At 47.2% G+C, this 20,904-nt stretch overlaps 2 protein-coding genes across 5 annotated transcripts in view; both read left to right on the forward strand.

The window, feature by feature from the left end:
- Window positions 1-18,486, forward strand: part of wnk3 (WNK lysine deficient protein kinase 3) — an 87,974-nt gene extending 69,488 nt beyond the window's left edge. For 2 of the 4 annotated variants that reach the window (XM_063208340.1, XM_063208342.1), the window contains 10 exons: window positions 65-166; window positions 969-1,017; window positions 1,270-1,422; window positions 1,835-4,314; window positions 5,671-5,941; window positions 8,877-8,959; window positions 10,119-10,519; window positions 12,303-12,544; window positions 13,377-13,597; window positions 13,894-18,486. In XM_063208340.1, the coding sequence (XP_063064410.1) occupies window positions 65-166; window positions 969-1,017; window positions 1,270-1,422; window positions 1,835-4,314; window positions 5,671-5,941; window positions 8,877-8,959; window positions 10,119-10,519; window positions 12,303-12,544; window positions 13,377-13,597; window positions 13,894-14,841 (4,950 nt within the window). In that variant the 3' untranslated portion in view covers window positions 14,842-18,486. The remainder of the gene's footprint in view (window positions 1-64; window positions 167-968; window positions 1,018-1,269; window positions 1,423-1,834; window positions 4,315-5,670; window positions 5,942-8,876; window positions 8,960-10,118; window positions 10,520-12,302; window positions 12,545-13,376; window positions 13,598-13,893) is intronic. The other 2 variants (XM_063208341.1, XM_063208343.1) reach the window with 2 other exon arrangements.
- A 1,860-nt stretch (window positions 18,487-20,346) lies between these two features.
- erbb3b (erb-b2 receptor tyrosine kinase 3b) overlaps window positions 20,347-20,904 on the forward strand; it is a 51,629-nt gene continuing 51,071 nt past the window's right edge. Inside the window, exon 1 of the mRNA XM_063208347.1 lies at window positions 20,347-20,852. Coding sequence (XP_063064417.1) covers window positions 20,774-20,852 — 79 coding nt within the window. The 5' untranslated portion in view covers window positions 20,347-20,773. The remainder of the gene's footprint in view (window positions 20,853-20,904) is intronic.

The raw sequence follows: 20,904 nt of genomic DNA on the forward strand, positions 1-20,904 counted from the left end.
AAAAGTAAAACATTCAATACATGACCATTTAAAAACGTGTTTCTTATTAATAACTGTGGTGAAGGTGGAAGAGGACTTTGTCCTTGATACAGAGAAGGAGAAATTTGTGGAGGACCTGAGGACCATCGTAAAGAAAGCGCTGGAAATCCTTCCAACCCAGTCACAGGTTAACACTGCACTTCTTCTTCGTTTTGTATTCTTAGCCTAGCCATGCTACTCCCACAGCAAGACGGTGCCTAATATCTTTCTAGGCTGTCCAAATCATCTGAGAGAGAGAACACAATGTACTTCTCCATTCCGTCCAACCCAACCCAAGATGCGAGAGCAAAATGTACTTCCTCTATAAGCTCCCTCTGGTCTGAGATAAGGCCAACCATTCTAAGACCTTTTAGCATCCTGCCATATGTTAGCAGGCTAATTGGCGGCAGGGCAGTACTGTATGTTCTGGCAGTAGCAGCTCCATTAGGGCAATTTGCTCTGAATCTAATTTGGGCCTCTGGTCTACTTCACATTCATGACATACACTTTACAGTTATGCTTTTGTTCATGATGATGAGTATCGATCCCTTCTTTCCTTTCTATGTTGACTGCATGTGTCTGATTTAATGGACAAGGAGTGAAAGTGAGGATACTGTATCAATAATTGGATGGAGCAGAGTTTACCAGATACAGAACATTTTCTTCCTGCGTACTTAAATAGTTGAACATACAGTAAAGGATAAAGAATCTGTAATATGGTGTGTATTATTGTCAATGGTTAACTAAATGTTAGGTTAGTGAATTATTGGCTATTAGGAAGTTGTTAACAATAATATGATACCCGTCAACTTCATTAAAAGTACAGATGCAAGTCCGTGAAGAGTAAATTGGGATTCTGAATGGGCATTCAGATTGTAACTTGGCATTTTTTTAAAAATAATTGGAAATTGAATGTGTTAACAGACCAATTTTACTGCGCTTATTGGCAGGCGGGGTCAATGGAACAGTTGCATGTGAACACTCCAGCAAGTTCAACAAGTGAGCTCTTTCTTTCATCCCTCACTGCATATTCAAACATATGTCTGAAGGTTGACATAGCATTACTGTTGTGGCTGTTTGATTTACAGCGAACATATTTTCAAAATGTATAAATTGTAGTAGTAGACTACAGATTGTACAGGAAATGAAGTACTGGCTTCCATATTATTACATATTTTTCTACAATTCTATTATACATACTGTGTATCACTGAGTTCATCTTTCCATTTCCTGCCTATGTGCCTCCAACAGTGGACTCGGCCCCGCAGTCATCTCCTGTAGGCCGCTGGCGATTCTTCATCAACCAGACCATCCGGCATCGTGACTCCCAGTCCACACAGGGTGCCTCCACGCCTCCACCTGCTGGGGAACGCCACTCATCACAGCCTGCTGATTCTGACAAAGGTAGGGCCTCCGAGTGTTGATCTTCTGATAATGGAACAACAGTGCCATGCTGTGGGCGCTAGAGAAGTTTAAAATAAAGTAGCAGATCTATCTATGGCCCACAGAGCTGTTAATGTTACATAATCATGAGAGAGGACAGGGTTGCATGGTTCCTGAAATCATACGGAGGCCAGTTGGCTACACTGAACATTTGCTTCTAGACAGTCCTAATAACCCTGAAGCATCTGATAATTACTAGTAGTGTGGAATATTGGGCATTCTGCCCTTGAGATGGAATGTAAGTAGAGTCAAGAAAGTAGAGAAAATGTACTAATCCCGAAGGAAATCAAGGATTTTTGTTGTTGATGTTGGCATTGAGTAGGGCCTGTTATTAATTGTGATTTATTTCCTTCCTTTTTCTCATGGCCCTTAGATCGTGAGGGATCGCAGCGCTCTGAGTCCTTCTCTGGCATGGCCTGTCCTCCTTGCCCCATGCTAACAGCCACCTCTCCTCCGGTCTCCGCCTTGTCTGCTCCTGCCTCCATGTCTGTTCCAACCACCGCCGCCTCTGCTGCTGACACTGCTGCCTCTACCCCTGAGTCCACCTCCGCCTCTGCTCCGACCTCTACAGTAGCTCACCACCACCTGCCCCAGGCTTCAGCCGTCCCCGAGATACCGGCCGTTGTGGCCATGGCAGCACACAGTGACCAGGCTGCTGTCGCTGCTGCGAGTGCAGGCTTAGCCCAGGTCGTGCCGGCTGCTGTCGTCTTGCCCAGTCAGGCTATGGTCCCAGTCAGCAGTGCCCCTCTGCCCGTCTCTGAGGCCGTGGTCACGCCCGCGTCTAGTGTAGGCTCCTCCATAGGGCTAGGGGTGGCTGACGTGGCCCCAGGCCAGTGCATGTCAGAAGGGGAGCAGCGTACGTCACTGTCCTCCTCCTCCAGTCATGCACCTTCTCCAGCTCCCCCTGTCAGCCACAGTGGGTCCCAGCTAGAGCGCACTCAAGCCCAGCTGCAACCTCAGACACAGGTCCAGCCCCAGCCCCAACCCCAGCAACAACAGAGCGTCCAAACAGTCCCTTTGCCTGTGACTGTCCTGGATCAGCAGGCTGCCTATGCTCAGCAACAAGCTGCAGCTGCAGCCGCAGCAGCACAGCAACTTCAGATGCAACAGCAGCTACTGTTGCAGCAACAGGTCCTGCAGCAGCAGCAACAACCGCAGCAGCAGCAGCAAGCTATTCAGCAGCAGCAAGCTATTCAGCAGCCGCAACCAGTGCCGCCTGTTCAGCCTCAGACTCAGCCCAGTCTACCAGGGGCCCAGATGAAGCCTGTGGTGCCCCAGGAGCTTGTGCCACAGACACAGTACGCCACTCCCATGCAGATGCAGCAGCAGCAGCAGCCATTGCTGCAGCAAGCTCTGCCGCAACAAGCGTCAACAGCCGCCGTTCAGCAGCCTGTACCAGTTCCTGTTCCTGTTCAAGTTCCAGCACCTGTTCCAGTTCAACAGCAGCAGCAGCAAGTCCCCGTTGCACTAGCTCAGCCACTGGCACAGCCACAGCCACAGACCCAGTTGCAGCAGCTGCAGCCTCAATTGCAGCAGCTGCCTCCCGTAGAGCAACTGCAGCAGGTCCAGCAGCAGCAGCAGCAGCAGCAGCAGCAGCAGCAGCAGGCGATGGCGCTACAGCATCAGGCAGAGATCCTTCATCAGCAGGCAGTCCAGTCCACCACACAGCAGCCGCAGCCGCAGTTGCAGACACAGCCGCAGCTCACACAGCCGCAGCTTTTGCAACCACAGCTGCAACCCCAGATACAGCAGTTTGTGCAGGAGGCCCAGCCGCTACCCAGGGCACCAGTGCAACAGGCCACCATGCAGCAGGTGCCCATGCAGCAGCAAGTGGCACTGGAGCAAACTCCCCAACACATAATGCAGGCTCCTCCAGTGCCCCTGGCCCAGCCCTTGGCTACAATTGAGCAGCAGCCACAACAACAACAACAACAGCAGCAGCAGCAAGCCATGGCTTCAGTTCCAGCTCCAGCTCCAGCGACCCAGGCTCCGCTGCAGAAGCAGCCCTCCTTCCCGCAGTCGGAGTCGGAGCTCTCCACGGGCGAGGCGAGCATCACGGACGACACCTCCGCGGGCTACTACCACACCTCGCAGGTGCCGCCGTCCTCCTCCGACGCCTCCCTCCCCCCACTGTCCCTCAGCTCCTTTGAGGCCCCCCCTCCCTCCACCACCCTGACCCACACGCTCACCCCCTCCCCGGTCCAGCCCTCCTCCGTGGCCGAGTCGGACAGCGAGGGCCCCCCCAAAATCGAGTTTGTGGACAACCGCATCAAGACGCTGGACGAGAAGCTGAGGAACCTGCTCTACCAGGAGCACAGCGGTGGGACTAGCAGCGGGGGAGGGAGTGGGGGCGGGGCAACGGCCTCAGGTTCCGTTGCCCCCGGCAATGCCTCCTCCTCGTCGACCGGAGCACCGGCCTCCACGGCGGCGCTCTCGGCCTCGGCGGGCGGGGAGGAGTCGTCTTCGGAACCCCACTCTCTCCCCTCGGCCGCTGCCATCGCTCCCTGCTCCTCCTCCTACCCCGCAGCCACCACCTCCATCTCCACCACCTCCTCCGACACCTCCCCTCACTCCTCCACCTCCAGCACCTCCTCCACCACCCCACGCTCCTCCTCCACCTCCCCCGACCTGGACAGGGCCCGCACAGCAGAGGAGGCGCCAACGGCTGCGGTCTCGGCCTCGGCCAGCCTCGCTCCTCCTGCTGCCCCTGTGGAGCACCAGCCTCCCCCTTCCTTCTCCTCCACCTCCTCCTCCACCCCTCCCTGCTCCCTCCTGTCTGCTCCCTCACATGGACAGGCTGCTCAGCCTCCTGCTCCTCATCCTCCTCCTCCTCCCAGTGAACCCACTGTCCCCGTAAGTCCAGTGTGTCTGTGTGCGACTGAATGAAGCCTCTACTCTGGCGTATGCTGTGGTGTTTAAGCCTTTATGTGGAGGTGGCTCACGGTCACCGTGAGTTATTGGCTCATTTTTGCTGATTTATTATTCGTGTCTTTTGTTACGTAGAAACTTCAATAATCTGCACATCTTATAGTTGTTTTACATCAAGAGGCTTTTTGAGCGATAAATCTTCTCATCTCATAGGCAGTTTTACATTGACTCATAAATCTTGCAAACATTTTGCTGCATCTCCCAAAAAATAGACATTGTGATCAAAGGGCTGGCAGCACATTTAAAGTACTCTGTCATAATGCATCATGAATGTAATTAATAATTCCTGCAAAAAAACTGATGCAATGCAGATTTATATTTAGGCTATGAGGCTACATTTACGCTGCCACGCAGATGTTTCTCTAACATACTTAAACTACTAACATTGCATAACATTCCTGCGTAAACCAATTCTACAGACCTAACAAATTCTTAACTAAGAAGTCTGATATTCCAAACATTTTTAATCTACTGTACTAATGCAATTATAGAAGGTCAAAAAATATAGGCTAAAAAAATTCAATTTAGATTTAAGCTCCTTATGATTGGATGGAACAATATCATTTCTTGTGATGAGCTATGAGTGCTTGGCATTTTGTGTGCTTTTTTGTAGTAGTAGTAGTCATTTCAGCCAGCTATTGTTGTCAGCTTACTGTAGCATACATAGTCTAGCAATAGTTAGCATTCATTTTAAGATGCCCGACTATTTTGTTTATGATAGTCAGACAATGCCTTGTTTTTTCCATTTGTGTCAGAAAGTACAAACTCAGCATTTGATCAGCTAATTGCACTAAGCACTGAAGACATGTGGAGTGACATTTACGTACCTCCTCAAACCAAGATCAACACTTGCAAAAACAAGTTGTTGAATAGATATCATCGGCATAAACTTCCGCTTGGTCTGGTTAACATCTGATTAGCAGGTTATAACTTGTTAGAACTTATAACATGTTATTACAAACAGTCTCTTCCTCTCTATCAGAGAGAGTAGAGAGAGAGAGGTTCCATTGGTCCATTGTTTCCGGGTTCTATTATTGCAAGGGGAAGGGGGGGAAATCCCCCTTTAGGCAGACCTAGGCAGACCTAAGGACTGTTCTATTCAATGCTAGGAGTATTATGACACGCCCCTTTAGGCAGAACGCAACCTGGTCATGTTAGGTGCCCATAGCAACCTATTACATTGGCACATCTCTATATACTTAAAGAATCTCTGTCTCTATGGTCCACTTGTCTTGTTTCCCTCCTCCTGGTTGACCCTCCCCCTTCCACTCTGTCTCCCAGGCTGCCCCCTCCCTCTCTGACAGGAGTGCCCCAGAAGACTCGTCATGGCCCTCGGCCTCCACGCCGCCATCTTCCCAGCTGGTCCCCATCGGCACCGGAGACCCGTCGCTGCAGCAGCACAATGCAGGAGGTGGATATTTTGGCCTAAACCTGACATGTCCTAGTATCAGAAATCCTGTTAGCAAGAAATCCTGGACTCGCAAATTCAAAAGCTGGGCGTGCAAACTGCGTCACTCCGCCAGCTTGTTCAAGAAGCCCAGAGTCCAGCAAGGTAGCGTCTGAGGAGAGAGAGAGCGAAAGAGAGAGAGAGAGAGCGAGAGAGAGAGAGCGTGAGAAAGAGAGAGAGAATGATTTGTGGGGGAAGTGATTGTGGTAGTAGATGGAAAGTAATATAGCTGAATTATTTTTTTTAGCTGAGCAAACACTTTCACTAGATAGGAAATCATCTAACTTCTATCACCGTTAGTATTAATAATTAATAATGATTAATCCAATTAGCGATATTAATGCCAGTGTGTTTGTGGCTATTCTAGTTTTGTCCATACTGATATCACTAGTACACTACAATACATTATTGTGACAGCAATGTTTGTTTCGCAGATATGTCTGTGCTAAATTTACTTTTTTTGTAGCCTCTTTGTTTTGTCTTTTTTAATTTCTCTTCCGTATTTATTTCTGTTTGCATGGGTTACCCACCCGGGGAAAAGAACAGAGGCGAGTGTGTAGAGGAGGAGATGAATAGAAGGAGAGAAAAGAAAGTAGGAAGAAAAAAAGTCACAAATCCGTTACTTCCTGGTTCATCAGATGAGAGTCTCCCATTGGGCACCGGGGTTGTAATACAAGCCAGTCTCAGCCTTTCCTTCAGGCAATGGTGGAGTATTGCTACGCCCACCCAGCCCTGGCCCCTCCCCCCAGAGATCTGTGAGCCCTGTGCAGCAGTAGCTCCAGCACCACCACTCTGGCACCCTCTACAGGTGTCTGCAGGTGTCACCTGTGCAGGAGGCGGGGTCCGCCAGGTGTATGCCACATTACATGTGCAGCATAAGAGCCTAGTGCATGTGATGTAGCGACCCGACCACACGGCACACCTGGATGTTGTAGCTGATCTGGTAACGACTGGCGTGTTACTGTTTTACCATCTATCTTACCTATCATCAGGGGCGCCGCTAAAGAGAGGGCTGGGGTGGGGGGTAGACCAAGGCCATTTTGGTGGCCCAGAACTCCACAGGGGCACCTCAAGAAACTAACTAAGGTATGATTGGGATGGGGGGCCCAATGTCATCATTTCGTCCAGGGGTCTCACAATTGCTAGCGGCGCCCCTGCCTACTATCTGAAGCATCTTGATACGCAGTCTTCTATAAGAGCTTGTTAGAAAGATCTTGCAAAATGTTAAGCTTATTTAAATTTGGATGAAGCATTTCTTTCTCAATGTTCATTAAATAATTTGATGATAATGCATGTACCCATTATTCATTATGTTAATGCATGAATGCAAATTCATCCTTTTAGCCGACAATGAAAGCAAATTGGACAAGATGCTGACGATCCAATACAGTATATGACAATCATGATTTGCATTACAATGTTCACTCTTGGCTCGAGTTTAGAAGGTATCCTGTTCTTTCCTATGTGGGTAGGCTTTCGTAAGTTTTATTTTATTTTATTTTGTGTTATTGTATCTACAGCATGTCTATACATAACAGACCCCTACGCTAGCTGTATTTCTGTTCAGATGTACATACTTTGTATAATACGCATATCATTGACATGAACATACAGTATGTGTCGACATATCTACTGTACTGTATGTTAAAGGCGTATGTGCTGTACTGTATGTGTGTGTATGTGATGGTGTTATCATTTGGTCCACCGTTTTAAGTTACGAATACCGCCTCAACTCAAATGATAGTGGACATCCACATACACACGTGTCTGTTGTACAGTAGATCTAGAATATTCTCAGACATCCCACACCATGAACTGAGTGAGTCACAGACAGAGTGCAGAGGCGCATGGAGTGTGTGTGTGTGTGTGTGTGTGTGTGTGTGTGTGTGTGTGTGTGTGGGGTGTGTGTGTGTGTGTGTGTGTGTGTGTGTGTGTGTGTGTGTGTGTGTGTGTGTGTGTGTGTGTGTGTGTGTGTGTGTGTGTGTGTGTGTGTGTGTGTGTGTGTGTGTGTGTGTGTGAGAGAGAGAGAGAGGGAGCATGTGTGTGTGTGGTTGGGGTTTTGGGGCATTTGAATTTTGTAATTTTTCAATTCACATTGCATAAAACTGCATTCTGTTTCACTGCTCTTAATTTACATACTGTATATACTCATTTTATTTTGCATAAGCTTTTTTTACTCACTCACTGCCCCTCCACACACCACCCATTTCCTAAACACCACCAGCAAATGCTTTCATTTTGCCGGCATGTCCGATAGCAAAACATTTTGTAATTCAGACTTTTTCTTACTGCCTTGATACCTTGATTATCATTTGGGGATATTGGTTGTCATAAATGATGTACCATATTCACTTAACTTCAGTTTACATAACACTTTCTCATGGACATGCATGCCAGCTTGTAGTTGAAAACCGACCTGCCGGTAGACCATATGCTAATGTGTGTGATTTGATTGTACGTACAGTTTATAGATGATGATTATTAACGAGTTGCCTTTGTTGTTGTTGTGTGCAATGTTGTGTGATCCTGTCTGTCTGTCTGTCTGTCTGTCTGTCTGTCTGTCTGTCTGTCTGTTTTGTCTGTCCCCTCGCGCAAACACACCTACTGTTCCTCTCTTCCTTTCCTCTGTCTGCTCCTACCTATGTGTTGTCCACTTTGGTGGGTGTTGCTCTGTCCAATCATCACGTTTCACGTTGTGTCTATTGTATATACTGTACAACCTGTGTCTCGCTGGTACCACGGCTGACTATTATACCTCTGTTTGTCCTCTGTTTCATGTCCGTCCGTCTGTGTGTTTGTCTGTCTATATGTTCTTCCTTCCGTCTGTCTGTTTGTCTGTCTGTTTGTTTTGTTTGTTTGTCTGCCCTCTGTACCCTTTCTTTCTCTCTCTCTCTCTCTCTCTCTCTCTCTCTCTCTCTCTCTCTCTCTCTCTCTCTCTCTCTCTCTCTCTCTCTCTCTCTCCTTGTCTTCTTTCCTCCTCCTCCTCCTCCTCCTCCTCCTCCTCCTGTTGCTCCTGTGGCCCACCTGTCCAATTCACCAGATGGGAGTTCCAGTGGCCAGGCGAGGGAAGAGGGAGAGAGCGCCGGCCAGGCCCCTCAACAGTCCCGCCGTGGACGATTCCAGGTAGGTGGCGTACTGTACCTGTCGCTGCTGCTCACCTCTCCGTGCTCATTAGCCCCTGTGTGCAGATGGACCCGCTTACTCTTTTCTGAAAAGACTCAACTAAATCATAAACATTTTGCTATGATAGTACATAGAGATTTGATTAACTGATTGAGAGAGAGAGAGAGAGAGAAAGAGAGAGAAAGAGAGAGAGAGAGAGAGAGAGAGAGAGAGAGAGAGAGAGAGAGAGAGAGAGATTGGACACTATTCATCACAGTGTACCTGTCACCTGTGTGTGTGTAAAACACTGTGGGGCAGCATCTAACACAAATCATTCACTGTGCTACTCATGACTATGCAGCTATGGAGACTAGATTACAAAGAAATTTGATTTGTGGCTGCACTACTTGCGTGTATTTTATTTCACCCGGACAGTAATGTTGTCAGTGTGGTTTCAGTGACAACCTCAAAGTAGGTGTAACTGACAGTGCATCAGATGAGTAAAAAATATGCACATCCAATCTCACAGAGGCCAGGTGCAGGACAAAGGAAGAGATAGAAGTCGACACACTGCAGCTCTGCTTTGAAGGTTTATTCAAGACATACAATGTTTCGACCCAGCAAGGTCTTCATTAGGCAGCAAGGTCTTCACCACATGTCTGATGAAAACTCTGCTGGGTCGAAATGTTGTGGGTCTTGAATAAACCCTCAAAGCAGAGCTGGACTTCAACTCTTCCTTTGAAATTCACAGTGCACACAACACTTGGTGATCAATGTTTCTAACACGCTTTCAATTGATCCACTGCATATGAAGACAATGACATACACAGCTAAGTACTGCAGGCAATAATGCTTATTTCACATTGTGTCTAATGCAGTGAAGAATAATATTTTACACAACAGTAATGTTGTGCCAAACATACGTTAAAAGACAATATTTTCTATCTTTTCTTATTCAGGTTTTTGACGCACTAAAATGAGAACACCTCTGTGTAATAATAGTTCTGTATAAATCTGTCCAGTTCAGTCTGACAGTCAGACTGACAAACGGTACTTCACTATATGCCCTATTCTATCCTATGTGACAATGAAATACCATAGCACATTTGATATACCTTATATTATATCTAAAAGGAAAAACCAAACCCGATCCAGCCTTAAACCATCTCTGCCCCCTCAGGTGACTCCAGTGCCCCAGGTGTCGGAGCCGTCTCCCCCCAGCGAGGCTCCAGGCAGCGGGGGAAGCACGCACAGGAAAGTGGGGCGCTTCTCGGTCACCCAGCAGGCCGAGGCCAAGGAGGCTGAGTGCTTGACGGACAGCTCGCCCGTCTCGCCCGACCTGGAGCTGGGGGAGCGGCGGAGGGCTAAGGGGCACGGGGAGAGGGGCGACAGGGGTGAGAGAGGCGACCGGGAGGAGGGCAAGAGGACGCCGGCGCCCCCACATCCTCACCCCCACCACCACCACCACACCCACCCCGCCAGGTCCCACGCCCACGCCCACTCACCACTCGTCAGCAGCGACGATGAGAGCGAACTGGAGGACGAGGAGCTGCGCAGGGAACTGCACAAGCTCCGAGAAAAGTGAGAGAGAGAGGGAGAGAAGGAGGGAGGGAGTAAGAAAAGGGGGGAAGAAGAGAGCATGCGGAAGCTGCAGAGGGAACCGCACAAGCTACGAGAAAAGGGACAGCTGGAGGGAGGGAAGGAGAGGAAGAGGGAAAGAATGAGAGAGCATGAGGAAGGTGCCGAAGGAACTGCACAAGTTGCAAGAAAAGTGAGAGATGGAGGGAGGGAGGGAGGGAGGAAGAGAGAGAGAAAGAGGGGAGGAATGAGAGAGCATGAGAAAGCTGCAGAGGGAGCTGCGCAAGCTGCAAGAAAAGTGAGAGCTGGGGGGAGAGAGGGAGGGAGGGAGAAACGGATGGAGAGAGAGGATTGTGCAAGTTATGAGAAACGTGAGAGATGGAGGGAGGGATTGGGCGATGTGTGAGGCAGAGAAAGTCAGGGTGAGGGAATGAGAGTGCAGGCTAGAGGATGAGAGCAAGTATGGAGGAGTGGAGCAAACACGTACAAACTACGAGAAAACTGATAGATGGAGAGAGGGGATGGGATAGTGAGGGAAAGATGGAGGGTGCGAGAGAGAAAGAATGGACTGAGAGAGTGAGCTGGAGGATGAAGAGCTATGGAGGGAGCTGCACACGCTACAAGAAAGTAAATGCAGGGAGGAAGGAAGGTTGAAGAGAGAGAGAAGAGGAATAGAGACAGTTACAGAAAAAGTCAGAGGGGCAGGGGGAGGGGGATGCATAGAGAAAAAGAGAAGTAAGTGGGAGGGCTGGAAGAAGAGAAGAGAGAGCCTGGGTGCGATTTGTAGGGGGGTGGAGGGGATTGTCCCCCCTTCTGGTTTTGATTTCGCCACTTTTTCTACATGATTTTATCACAGTTCAATGTAATTCCATTGATATTGCTTAAAATCTGAAACATATCCCCCCTTCTGGTTTTCCGAAAAATCGCACCCTGGAGAGAGCCGTTGCTGTGGGGAACACTTTATAGAAATGCAGCCCAGTTGGGTATTAGTAATTGATAGCAAGCGGAGATGTTGGAGACTAGTTTCAGTGTGGGGGGAAGACTAGCATGCATTTCTTGTGCATTCTGTCTATAGCGTAGATCTGCCTCTCTGATAATTTGACTTCTTGGAACAAATACTGCGTGACAGCCAGGGATGCAACATTTTGATTTACTGGACCACCACCTCTGGTGGCAAGCTGTTACTACATGTCCAATGGCAAGATCTCAAATCTAGATTTATTGCTGCCTAATGCCAGATCTGATATCATAAGTAAGTTATGTTATGAACGATCTAAGCTTCTCTTTTTTATTCTATTTCCTTCTGTTGTCTTCTTCCCTTCTGACTTAACTGCATCCTCTGACCCTCTCATAATTCCATTTGACTTCCTCAATCTCGTTTTTCCTCTCCACTTCTCACCACACATTGCTTTCTTTTGATGTTCTCCTCTCTTCTCTTTTCATATTCTATCACCCAATTTCATATATCTCACATTCCCTTCCTCTCACTCCCTGCCCTCCTATTCCCCTCCTGCCCCTGCCTTCTCACCCCCACCCCCTTTCATCTATGCCTCTCCCTCTCTATCCCCCTCTCTCTCCCTTTCTCTCTCTCTCTCTTTCTCTCCTTTCTCCACTTTGCCTCAACGTTCCTGCTCTGCTCCTCCCTCTCTCTACTGAATACCCTGCCACCCCTCTATTTCCTCCTCTACCCCCTCTCTCTGTATCCCCCTCTCCTCTTCTGTCCTCTCTCTCTTCGTATCCCCCTCTCCTCTCCTCTCATCTCCTCTCCTCTCTCCTCGTCTCTCAGGCACATCAAAGAGGTGGTGTCTCTGCAGGCTCAGCAGAATCGTGAGCTGCAAGAGCTCTACAAGCAGCTCCGCTCCCTGAAAGACACGCGCCAGCCCCTGCCCTCCTCGCTGTCGCGCACGCCCCCTCTGCCCTCCTCCGCAATGGCCCCCGCCATCTCCCCACGCCGCCCCCGCCCCGGCAAGACCAAGATGAGGCCCAGGCCGCACTCTCACCTCGACAACAACGGTGTCACGCACGCAGGTGAGACTCGCTGGCAGCCATTATGTGCCATAAGTGCCAACTAGGGCTGGCACTCGGACATTAACTAGAGGCTTTGAAATTAATTAATCAAAATTAATCGCACATTTTGATTACATATAAGTATTTTTTTCACATGAATTTTGAATATTGACCATACCTACAAAATATATTGATTATTTTTTTTAATGTGGTAACTAACCAAGATCAACAGACCAGTGCATTTTTTTTAGGTATAGGTAGACCTTGTGCTATAGCATTGTTTTTTTGTAAAACACAATGCTTTCAAATACATTCTGAACATTTTAAACCCTGACTATAAGAAAGCATTTCTCTGTTGCTTCAGAGGCCATAACAGACTTCAAACAGTTGATTACGAAAAAAGAAGAGAGAAATCAATTTCAGCAGGCTGTACACCAGCGTAATGCTGCGCTCCACTGGTCTAACCCAGACCTACGTAACTACTTTATATTATAGTTAAATTAAAATAAGTAATTTTATAAATTGTTAATGTTTAATTGAAATTCTATTTATTGACTAGCAGTTTTTTTAATTAGACTGAATTTATTGGTTTTCCTTAGACAAAAGTAACCATCTTTTCTAATTTCAAATTTGTATTAATGCAAACACATGTTTATTTTCATTTTACCTGTGAAAATACTTGTTCTTAATGCATTAATTTTGATTTTGTGTGGTGTGGTGCATCAGCAACAGTGTTTTCTTTTTAATCAATCATGTTATCAGTCTATCACAGCGTTCTTTCTTTCTTTCAAATTTGTGTTACACTCTCCATCTCTTCTCTCTCATGCCTCATCATTCTCTTTCATCTCCTTAGGCATCCAGCAGTCTAGTAGCTTCCCAGCAGGGGAGCAGGCCAACCAGGCCCCTGCCCAGCCCTCGGCCAATAAGAAGAGCACATTCACAGATGAGTTGCACAAGCTGGTGGATGATTGGACGAAAGAGACGGTGGGTGCTACCCCACCCAAGCCCTCGCTCAATCAGATCAAACAGATCCAGCAGGAGCAAGACTTAGGGGGCTGGAACCAACCTGCTGAGGTATAAAGCCACAATCTCTCCCAGAAATTCTTCTTTCACAGTGAACAATCGTTCGTTCGTTCGTTGAAGTCAGGCCTGTTCACCAGCTGTCAAGGTGCATCTATTTAAATCAGACGCCGTGATGCCATCTAAATCACAATCAAACCTAATGCTTTAACAAGCTTTAAGTTCAATATGCAAAAACAGTGAATATTGGTAGATCCAGATCCAGTTTGGAAAAAAACCTGTAGAGACGAGTAGTGGTGCCTGTTAAAAAAAAAAAAAAGTCATTGAACCCGAGTTCCTTTCCGATGTAGATTCAGCAGATTCAGACGCCCGGCCCGCCAGGCTGGTTCCCCGTGGCTCCACTGAACCCGCAGCCCGTTCCAGCCAGCACCGGCCTCCCCAGCACCCCCCCACACTACTCCAGCGCAGCCCACCACCACCACCACCACCTCCATCACCAGCCTCAGCATCAGCACCATCAGCCCCACCAAGCGCATCCCCATCCCCAGTCTCCTGTGCCTGTGGTGTCCCCCATACAGCACCCTCCTCCACATGGCCTGCACCAGCACCAACACCAACACCAACACCACCATCTCCCACCACTGCAGCCGCTGCCCTTCCAGGCCCCTCTTGCTGCTCCTCCCGTTGTTGCTGCTACTCCTACTCCACCTCCACAGCCCCTACACCACATGCAGCACCTCCAGCTGCGGCCCTGCTCTCTGGCCCTGGGCCAGACCACGCCCACGCCCAGCACCACCCCTGCCCCAACCCTGCAACCCTTGCAGATGCCCGCGCAGATGCCAGCCTTACCCATCACCGGTGTGCCTGTCAGCAGGCAGCCAGCGCCACCGCAAGTAACCCACTGCTGCACCACCTCCTCTTCCTCCTCCCCCGCCACCTCCTCCTCATGCGCCTCCACCTCCTCCATGGCTGCTTCCTCCACACAGGCCTCCGTGTCTGCTGCGGCCCTCATGCCCACCGCGGGCTCCTCCTGTGTGGCCGCTGCTGCAGCAGGGGGGGTGGTTAGCACCTCCTCCACCCTGGCCTCCTCTGGGGTGGGTATAAGCCTCTCCCTATCCTCCTACTCCCAGGCTGCAGCCTTCTGCACCTCCAACACCACCACCACCACCTCCTCCTCCTCTGCTGCCTCTTGCTGCTCCTCCTCTTCCGCCTCCTCCTGCTCCAACACTGCGCTGCCTTCCTGTGCCAAATTACACCCCACGCCCCCCACCTCCACCCTCTCACTGGGACAGCAGTGAACACACTCTTAGTAACCCCCACCTCCTCCACCCTCCCATAGGGACAGTGGACACCCACCACCTCCTCCCTCTCACTCGGACAGCAGTGAACACTCCCAGTAACAACCACCTCCACCCTCCCCCTCAAAGAGCAGTGAACGCACCACCCCCCGCCCACACTCCCCACCTCCACCCTCACACTCGGACAACAGTGAACACACTCACTCGAGCAAGAGACAGAGAGAGGGAGGGACTAGAAGGTGTCAAGGGATGGATGGATGGATGTGGCGGATGGATGGATGGATGGATGGATGGATGGATGGATGGATGGATGGATGGATGGATGGATGGATGGATGGATGGATGGATGGGGTGAATGAGTGGAGATACAACAAGTGGGAAATATTGCATGTGGTTGAGATGGAGAGAGGCAGAGATCCACAACCACTCAAGGAGGTGAAGAGGTGTAGAGGTGGAAGAGGAAATAAATATATATATTTTGTGTCATGATCTTATTTTTCATGAGGAAAATAAGAGAAAAGCAAGTGGTAAGAGTTGAATATCGCTAACTTTAAAGAGTATCAAGAATGTGAGAACCTGAAGGTGCTTAATACTGTGTACAGAATGTACAGACTGGTGGACATGCATACGAGGGACTCTAGCGAGTGTTGCTGTGCACGGGTGTTGGGGTGTACAAATTACGTAGTGTGTGTGTGTGTGTGTGTGTGTGTGTGTGTGTGCGTGCGTGTGTGTGCATGTGTGTGTGCGTGCGTGTCTGTTTGTTCACCCTTTTTCCTCCCTTATACATATCCTTCTTCTGTGATTTTGGCACCTTCACGTTTTACATCCAACCTAGTTGGACCCAAGCCTCGCTCTCAAGACATGAAGACGAAGATACTTTGGACATTACAAATGAATATTCGCTTTTTTGTTGTTGTTTTTAATTTATCAATGCTTCTAAGGACTATTTGAATTCCGAGGGGAAAAAAAGTGCAATTAGTACCTGTTCTGAATCCATTTTTTTCTGTGTTGTGATGTGTGTTTGTGTGTCAGAGAAAAAAAAAAACTAAGATATTTTTCGGTACAGCCTGCGCACGGATACGACCAGACGTTTTAAACTAGCAAAGCCACCGTCATCTGCGTCAATAGCACAAACCGTTACTTCCGACCGTGAGATACCATTACTACAGTTGCAACCACGGCAGCATGTCACTCGGCAACAGCATGGTACTGTTACCTGGCAGCCGTCACTAGCTACTGTACTTAGCGCTACCCCCAGAGACCCTGTTGCTATGGAGTGTGCATGGCCAAGGCATGTGGCTCATGTTATATTTTGCATTGATAAAATAGAGGTAACATTATAGATTAGGCTTAGGATGGATTTACTTTTTTATTTTGATTAAGAATAACAAAAAAACAACTGTCAACAATCTTACGTTTTAATTCAATTCAGTACATTGTTATAGACTCAGAGAGTGAATATCCTCTTTCCTCAACTGACTTTAACATTATGGCAGATAATAGTTCCTTTCTATTTTTTCAACTCTTTTATTTTCAATAGACAACGTTTACAGATTAACATAGATCCCACCGTTGTTTTGGAATTCCAATTAAGATTTCTACTTAAGCACTTTTTCCCAACAAGGCGCAAGGTAACGTCTTTTAAATCGGAGTTGCACATTTTATTCACAAGCTCTCATTCAGCTGTGATGCCGAGTCAGTCAGACAAATCAATCAACCAGTCAGTCTCCACACTCATCACGCAAAAACATGTTTGATTTTCTAGACTACCAATTCTATTTCACGTCTTGACTCGGGTGTCTGAGAGATGAACAAAACTGCCAAGTGGATTTTAAATCAAGGGGACAGCCATTGACATGGGCTATCCCTATTGCCTTTTATTTTTTTAGATTTTACCACATTCAAGGTGTATTTTGTTTTTCTTTTGTGTGATAAAAGTTCTTGTGCGTGTGTATGTACAGTTGTACTGCATCACTCTATTACCATGGTAACAACCAGCCTCTTGTCTCCCGGTAACTAACGCACAGCATCAGCACCAGACACTGTGTCACCCCCCTCACCCGACCCTCCACCCGTGTTTACACACCTGTCTGCTTATGTCAGTCCTCTGCAGAGTAAAACTAAGCCACGTGCAGAGATGGACCGGAACCTCAGTATGGGCCACACACACACACACACACACACACACACACACACACACACACACACACACACACATATAGACATGTACACATGCACGGGCCCAGTCAGATATGCAAGACACACACACACACACACACACCCATAAACATGCACACACTTACAGACACATACACACACATGCGCGCGCACACACACACACACACACACACACACACACACACACACACACACACACACACCTATTCTCATGACATGACTGGTGTGTAGTGTGTGGTCTGAGAGAGCTGTACCTACCAGATAGAGATCAGTAGACTACCCTGAGCAGGCAGGGGAAAGCTAAAGCAGGAATGGGACTAACAAGACACATACAGTGACAGGTTCACACGCCGACAGAGGGGCTCCCATACTGTACTGTATATGAGTGTTTGCTCTTTAGCAAGCTGTTCAGAATGACCAGCCTGCCTAACCAAGAGAGAGCTGCCTGATGAACAGTCTTCTAGAATGTTCTGATGAACAGTCTTCGAGATTGTTCTGTGTCAAGTGCAAAGAAAGTAGTCGGAGACAGAGAGAGGGAGTGAGATATCATGTGTGTGTAATAGAGCGAGAGAGAGAGAAGTGTGTTTGATTTGTCGTTGTGGAGCCTTCCAGTCTGTGGTGATGCTTGAGCCTGTTTTAATCTGATTTTTAAAAAACATTTTAAAAAAACCTTACGAGTACCGACGAGGCTTTTAACTTATTTTCAAGTTTATCAGTGTTGGATTTTTTGCTTCAACAAAAACAAACAAACAAGCAAAACTACATTTCTACAGTGAAACTATGGCACATTGTAAGTGGTGGTAGGCTACTGTGCAGTCCAAGGTCATGGTCAAACGCTAACCTGTTGGCCGCGTCAATGCTTTGCTAGTTATGACCCAGGATGTCGGAACTCAGCCTCTCTCCTGAAGTATTACCAAAATGTAATCTACAAAAAAGAGAAGCATTATTTTTGTATTTTGAAATGGGGTTGTAAAAAATGTAAAATTGTGTACTGATGATCAGTGTTGCGAAAGTTGAGCTTGTCTCGCACTTTGAAGACGTTGGTTCTCAACCTTGGTCATGGGGTTCCCTGGATACAAAGCAAAAAATGAATAGATAAACAAACCAAAAGAAAAAGTGCTTTCAGCTTTGGCCCACCACAATGTGAATGCTCAGTTTTCCACTGAGCCCGAAGAATAAATTGCACCCGATTTCAGAAGTTGTGGAAATTCAAAAAAAACAAAAACAATGTGAAGCAATTCTTTCAAATTTGTAGTGTTGAGATGTCAATGTTTGCTGTGCCAGACAAGGGAACTCCAGTGGTACTTGCGTGAGCACCAGTGACTCAAGGTTCTTTGAACAAAATACATCTAGATGACTAAACACATTTTATTGCTGGTGATTTAGCCACTGTACAATTGTAACTAATTCAATTGTTGATTTTATTTATGTTTTGTAACTAATCAAAATAAAAGATGGTGTAAAATATTTGATAATGCTTGGTGTGGTCTTTGGGGGGGGTTGGATTATACTATAATTTCAGGGGAGATTTGCATTCTGCATATAATCCATAGGGGCTTGGGCAAGTATGGTACACACATAGCTGTATTTGAGTTGAGATCTGCAAAGATACCTCATATGTTACTGTGAATGTGAGGCAGAACAACTGTCAAGTGTCCTATATAGTCGATATCCCTATTAGGCGTACAGAAACGCTGAAAATCGCAAGTAAGTGTAAAGAATTGTTTACATTTGACTTCATTGCATTGATGTAGTCTATATCCATTTTGGAACATTTTGGGAATTTAACATTTTTGTATTGGGCATTGCATTGCGAAATGTATGTTAAAAGTATGTCACCTAGGCTACTTGAATGCCAAGATTTCACTTGCCAATTTAAACAGAAATAGCCTACAAATCCAAGAAGCACAACATACAGCATATGGGATTTCAGGATTTCTTCAAGCATTCAGGTAGAGCGCCTGTTGTTGGTTTTGCAAATCTCCACTAGATGACGCTGTGATGCAAATTGGTATGTAGCGATGCCTAGTCTCGTGAGGTCATAAATTGATCTGTACTTCAGATTAGATCAATTAGATTGATGATGTGCTTTTTGGAAGATAATGATTAATATATTTTAATAATGAATACTTTCTCTTTAAGACCATAAACATTTTTTAAATGCCACTCATTTCGCTTTACTGTCGGAGTTCCGCGTGTAACGCTGACATGGCTGCAACTCCACATTTTGTGCATTATGTTTACAGAAGGCCTAGTTCTAAATTGTGGATGTTTTGAAGACAGTGGGCAGGAGAGGAGAGCTAGTCAGAACTGAAGGCACAGGATGTAGCGCAGGCTGCATGCACATCCCATCGTGCCAGGAAGAAAGGCTGTTCGTTGCGCAGTGCCGTGCGTACAGTGGCCATTCTGTTGCATCTCAGACATGCTCAGCCCGGGATCAAAAGTCACTCACCCCCTCTGACAATGTGCGTATTGTGAAGGGCCTGGCCTATATGCATCAATGGCCCAGATTAACCAGTTGACATGACTGGAGCACAATGCAGTTCTTCACGACGAGCTGGAAAACATGCTCCCTCATTGAAACTCATTACAATCATACAACTCCCAACTATAAACGTATTGGAATTCAGACCGTTTTGCACCTCCGATATGTTTTTGCTTTTTCAGAAATTAGAATATCCAGAGACACTTTGATCCGATCGTTTGCCCATTTATAAGGCCAGGCTTGAAGTATCCACTTGTGTCAAAAATGTGTTGTAAATTACACATTTTCCATGGTGCGTAAGTGTATAATAAAATAGCCTACCCATAATATGTGTAGGCCTACACAATAGGAAAAGTTGGAGGGCTACGGCGTTTTAAGTTGGTAGTCCGAAGGTGCTCTTTGGTCAAAAAATAGGATGCAAAAGACACGACATATCTAAGGCATTCTTCCCAAAAAAGTTAAAATAGCTTTATTAAATGGCTAAATCATTGTAGAAAAGTTAAAAACGCTAACATGTTTCGGCCAAGGAGTGGCCTTCATCAGGGCAGAGTCAAAGTATGTGTAGGCCTACCTTGAGTCCAATACGTTATAAATTGCTAAAATGTCCCATCAGCGCTGTCAGTAGTAAACAGCATGGCTAAATGTTGCTGTTAGACATTGGGGTAATTCGCATTGTAGTGTGGATACAGTTGCGCGCAATAAATATATAGACTGCGTGTTAGTGGTGATTGGTAAAGCTGAAAACATTTGGCCAATCAGGGACCCTTATCAACTGCTCGAGCGGCTCAGTGAGGATGTGTAGTAGAGAGCATGGCAGCGTCATCCGGCAGAGCACAGCGCACCCTTGGGAAACACGTAAACACTCAAACACTAGGCTATCCATCCCATTTTCATGGTCTAAGCAGAAACGATTTACTTGGCTTTCATTGTGACACACATGGGATTCAGATGACACGCGTTGTATGGTCCTACTCTACGTTGGATAGCTGTCTTCCTCTGCGAACACCTGAGGTGATTTTGTTTCTAAACTGACGTCCAGTCGGACGTTCGCTTCGTGCGCAAGGAATATATGGAGTATCGATTTCCCAGCGGGCAGAGGGAACACTCGATCACAGTGACATAACACCAATAGTTGAAGTACGCATAGGCCTACTTTTTAAAAAGTTTTCGAGTACAGTAAAACGCAAGTATTGGAGTTTAAAGAGCCACCAGAAGACGACCGTCTATTGGTTATGGTCCTGCTCGCGCTTGGGAACTTTCGTCTGGAATATGGAACGCCGACAGGTGCTCGCGCTGTGCGCTGTATTCCTGTGCGGTCTGCAGGTCGCATTCGGCCAGACTCAGGAAGGTGAGAACTTTGCTAAACTTTTTTCCCCTTCAGTCTCTAGAATCCTTGTAAG

The sequence above is a fragment of the Engraulis encrasicolus genome, chromosome 10 (genome assembly GCF_034702125.1).
Source record: "Engraulis encrasicolus isolate BLACKSEA-1 chromosome 10, IST_EnEncr_1.0, whole genome shotgun sequence".
NCBI lineage: Eukaryota > Metazoa > Chordata > Actinopteri > Clupeiformes > Engraulidae > Engraulis > Engraulis encrasicolus.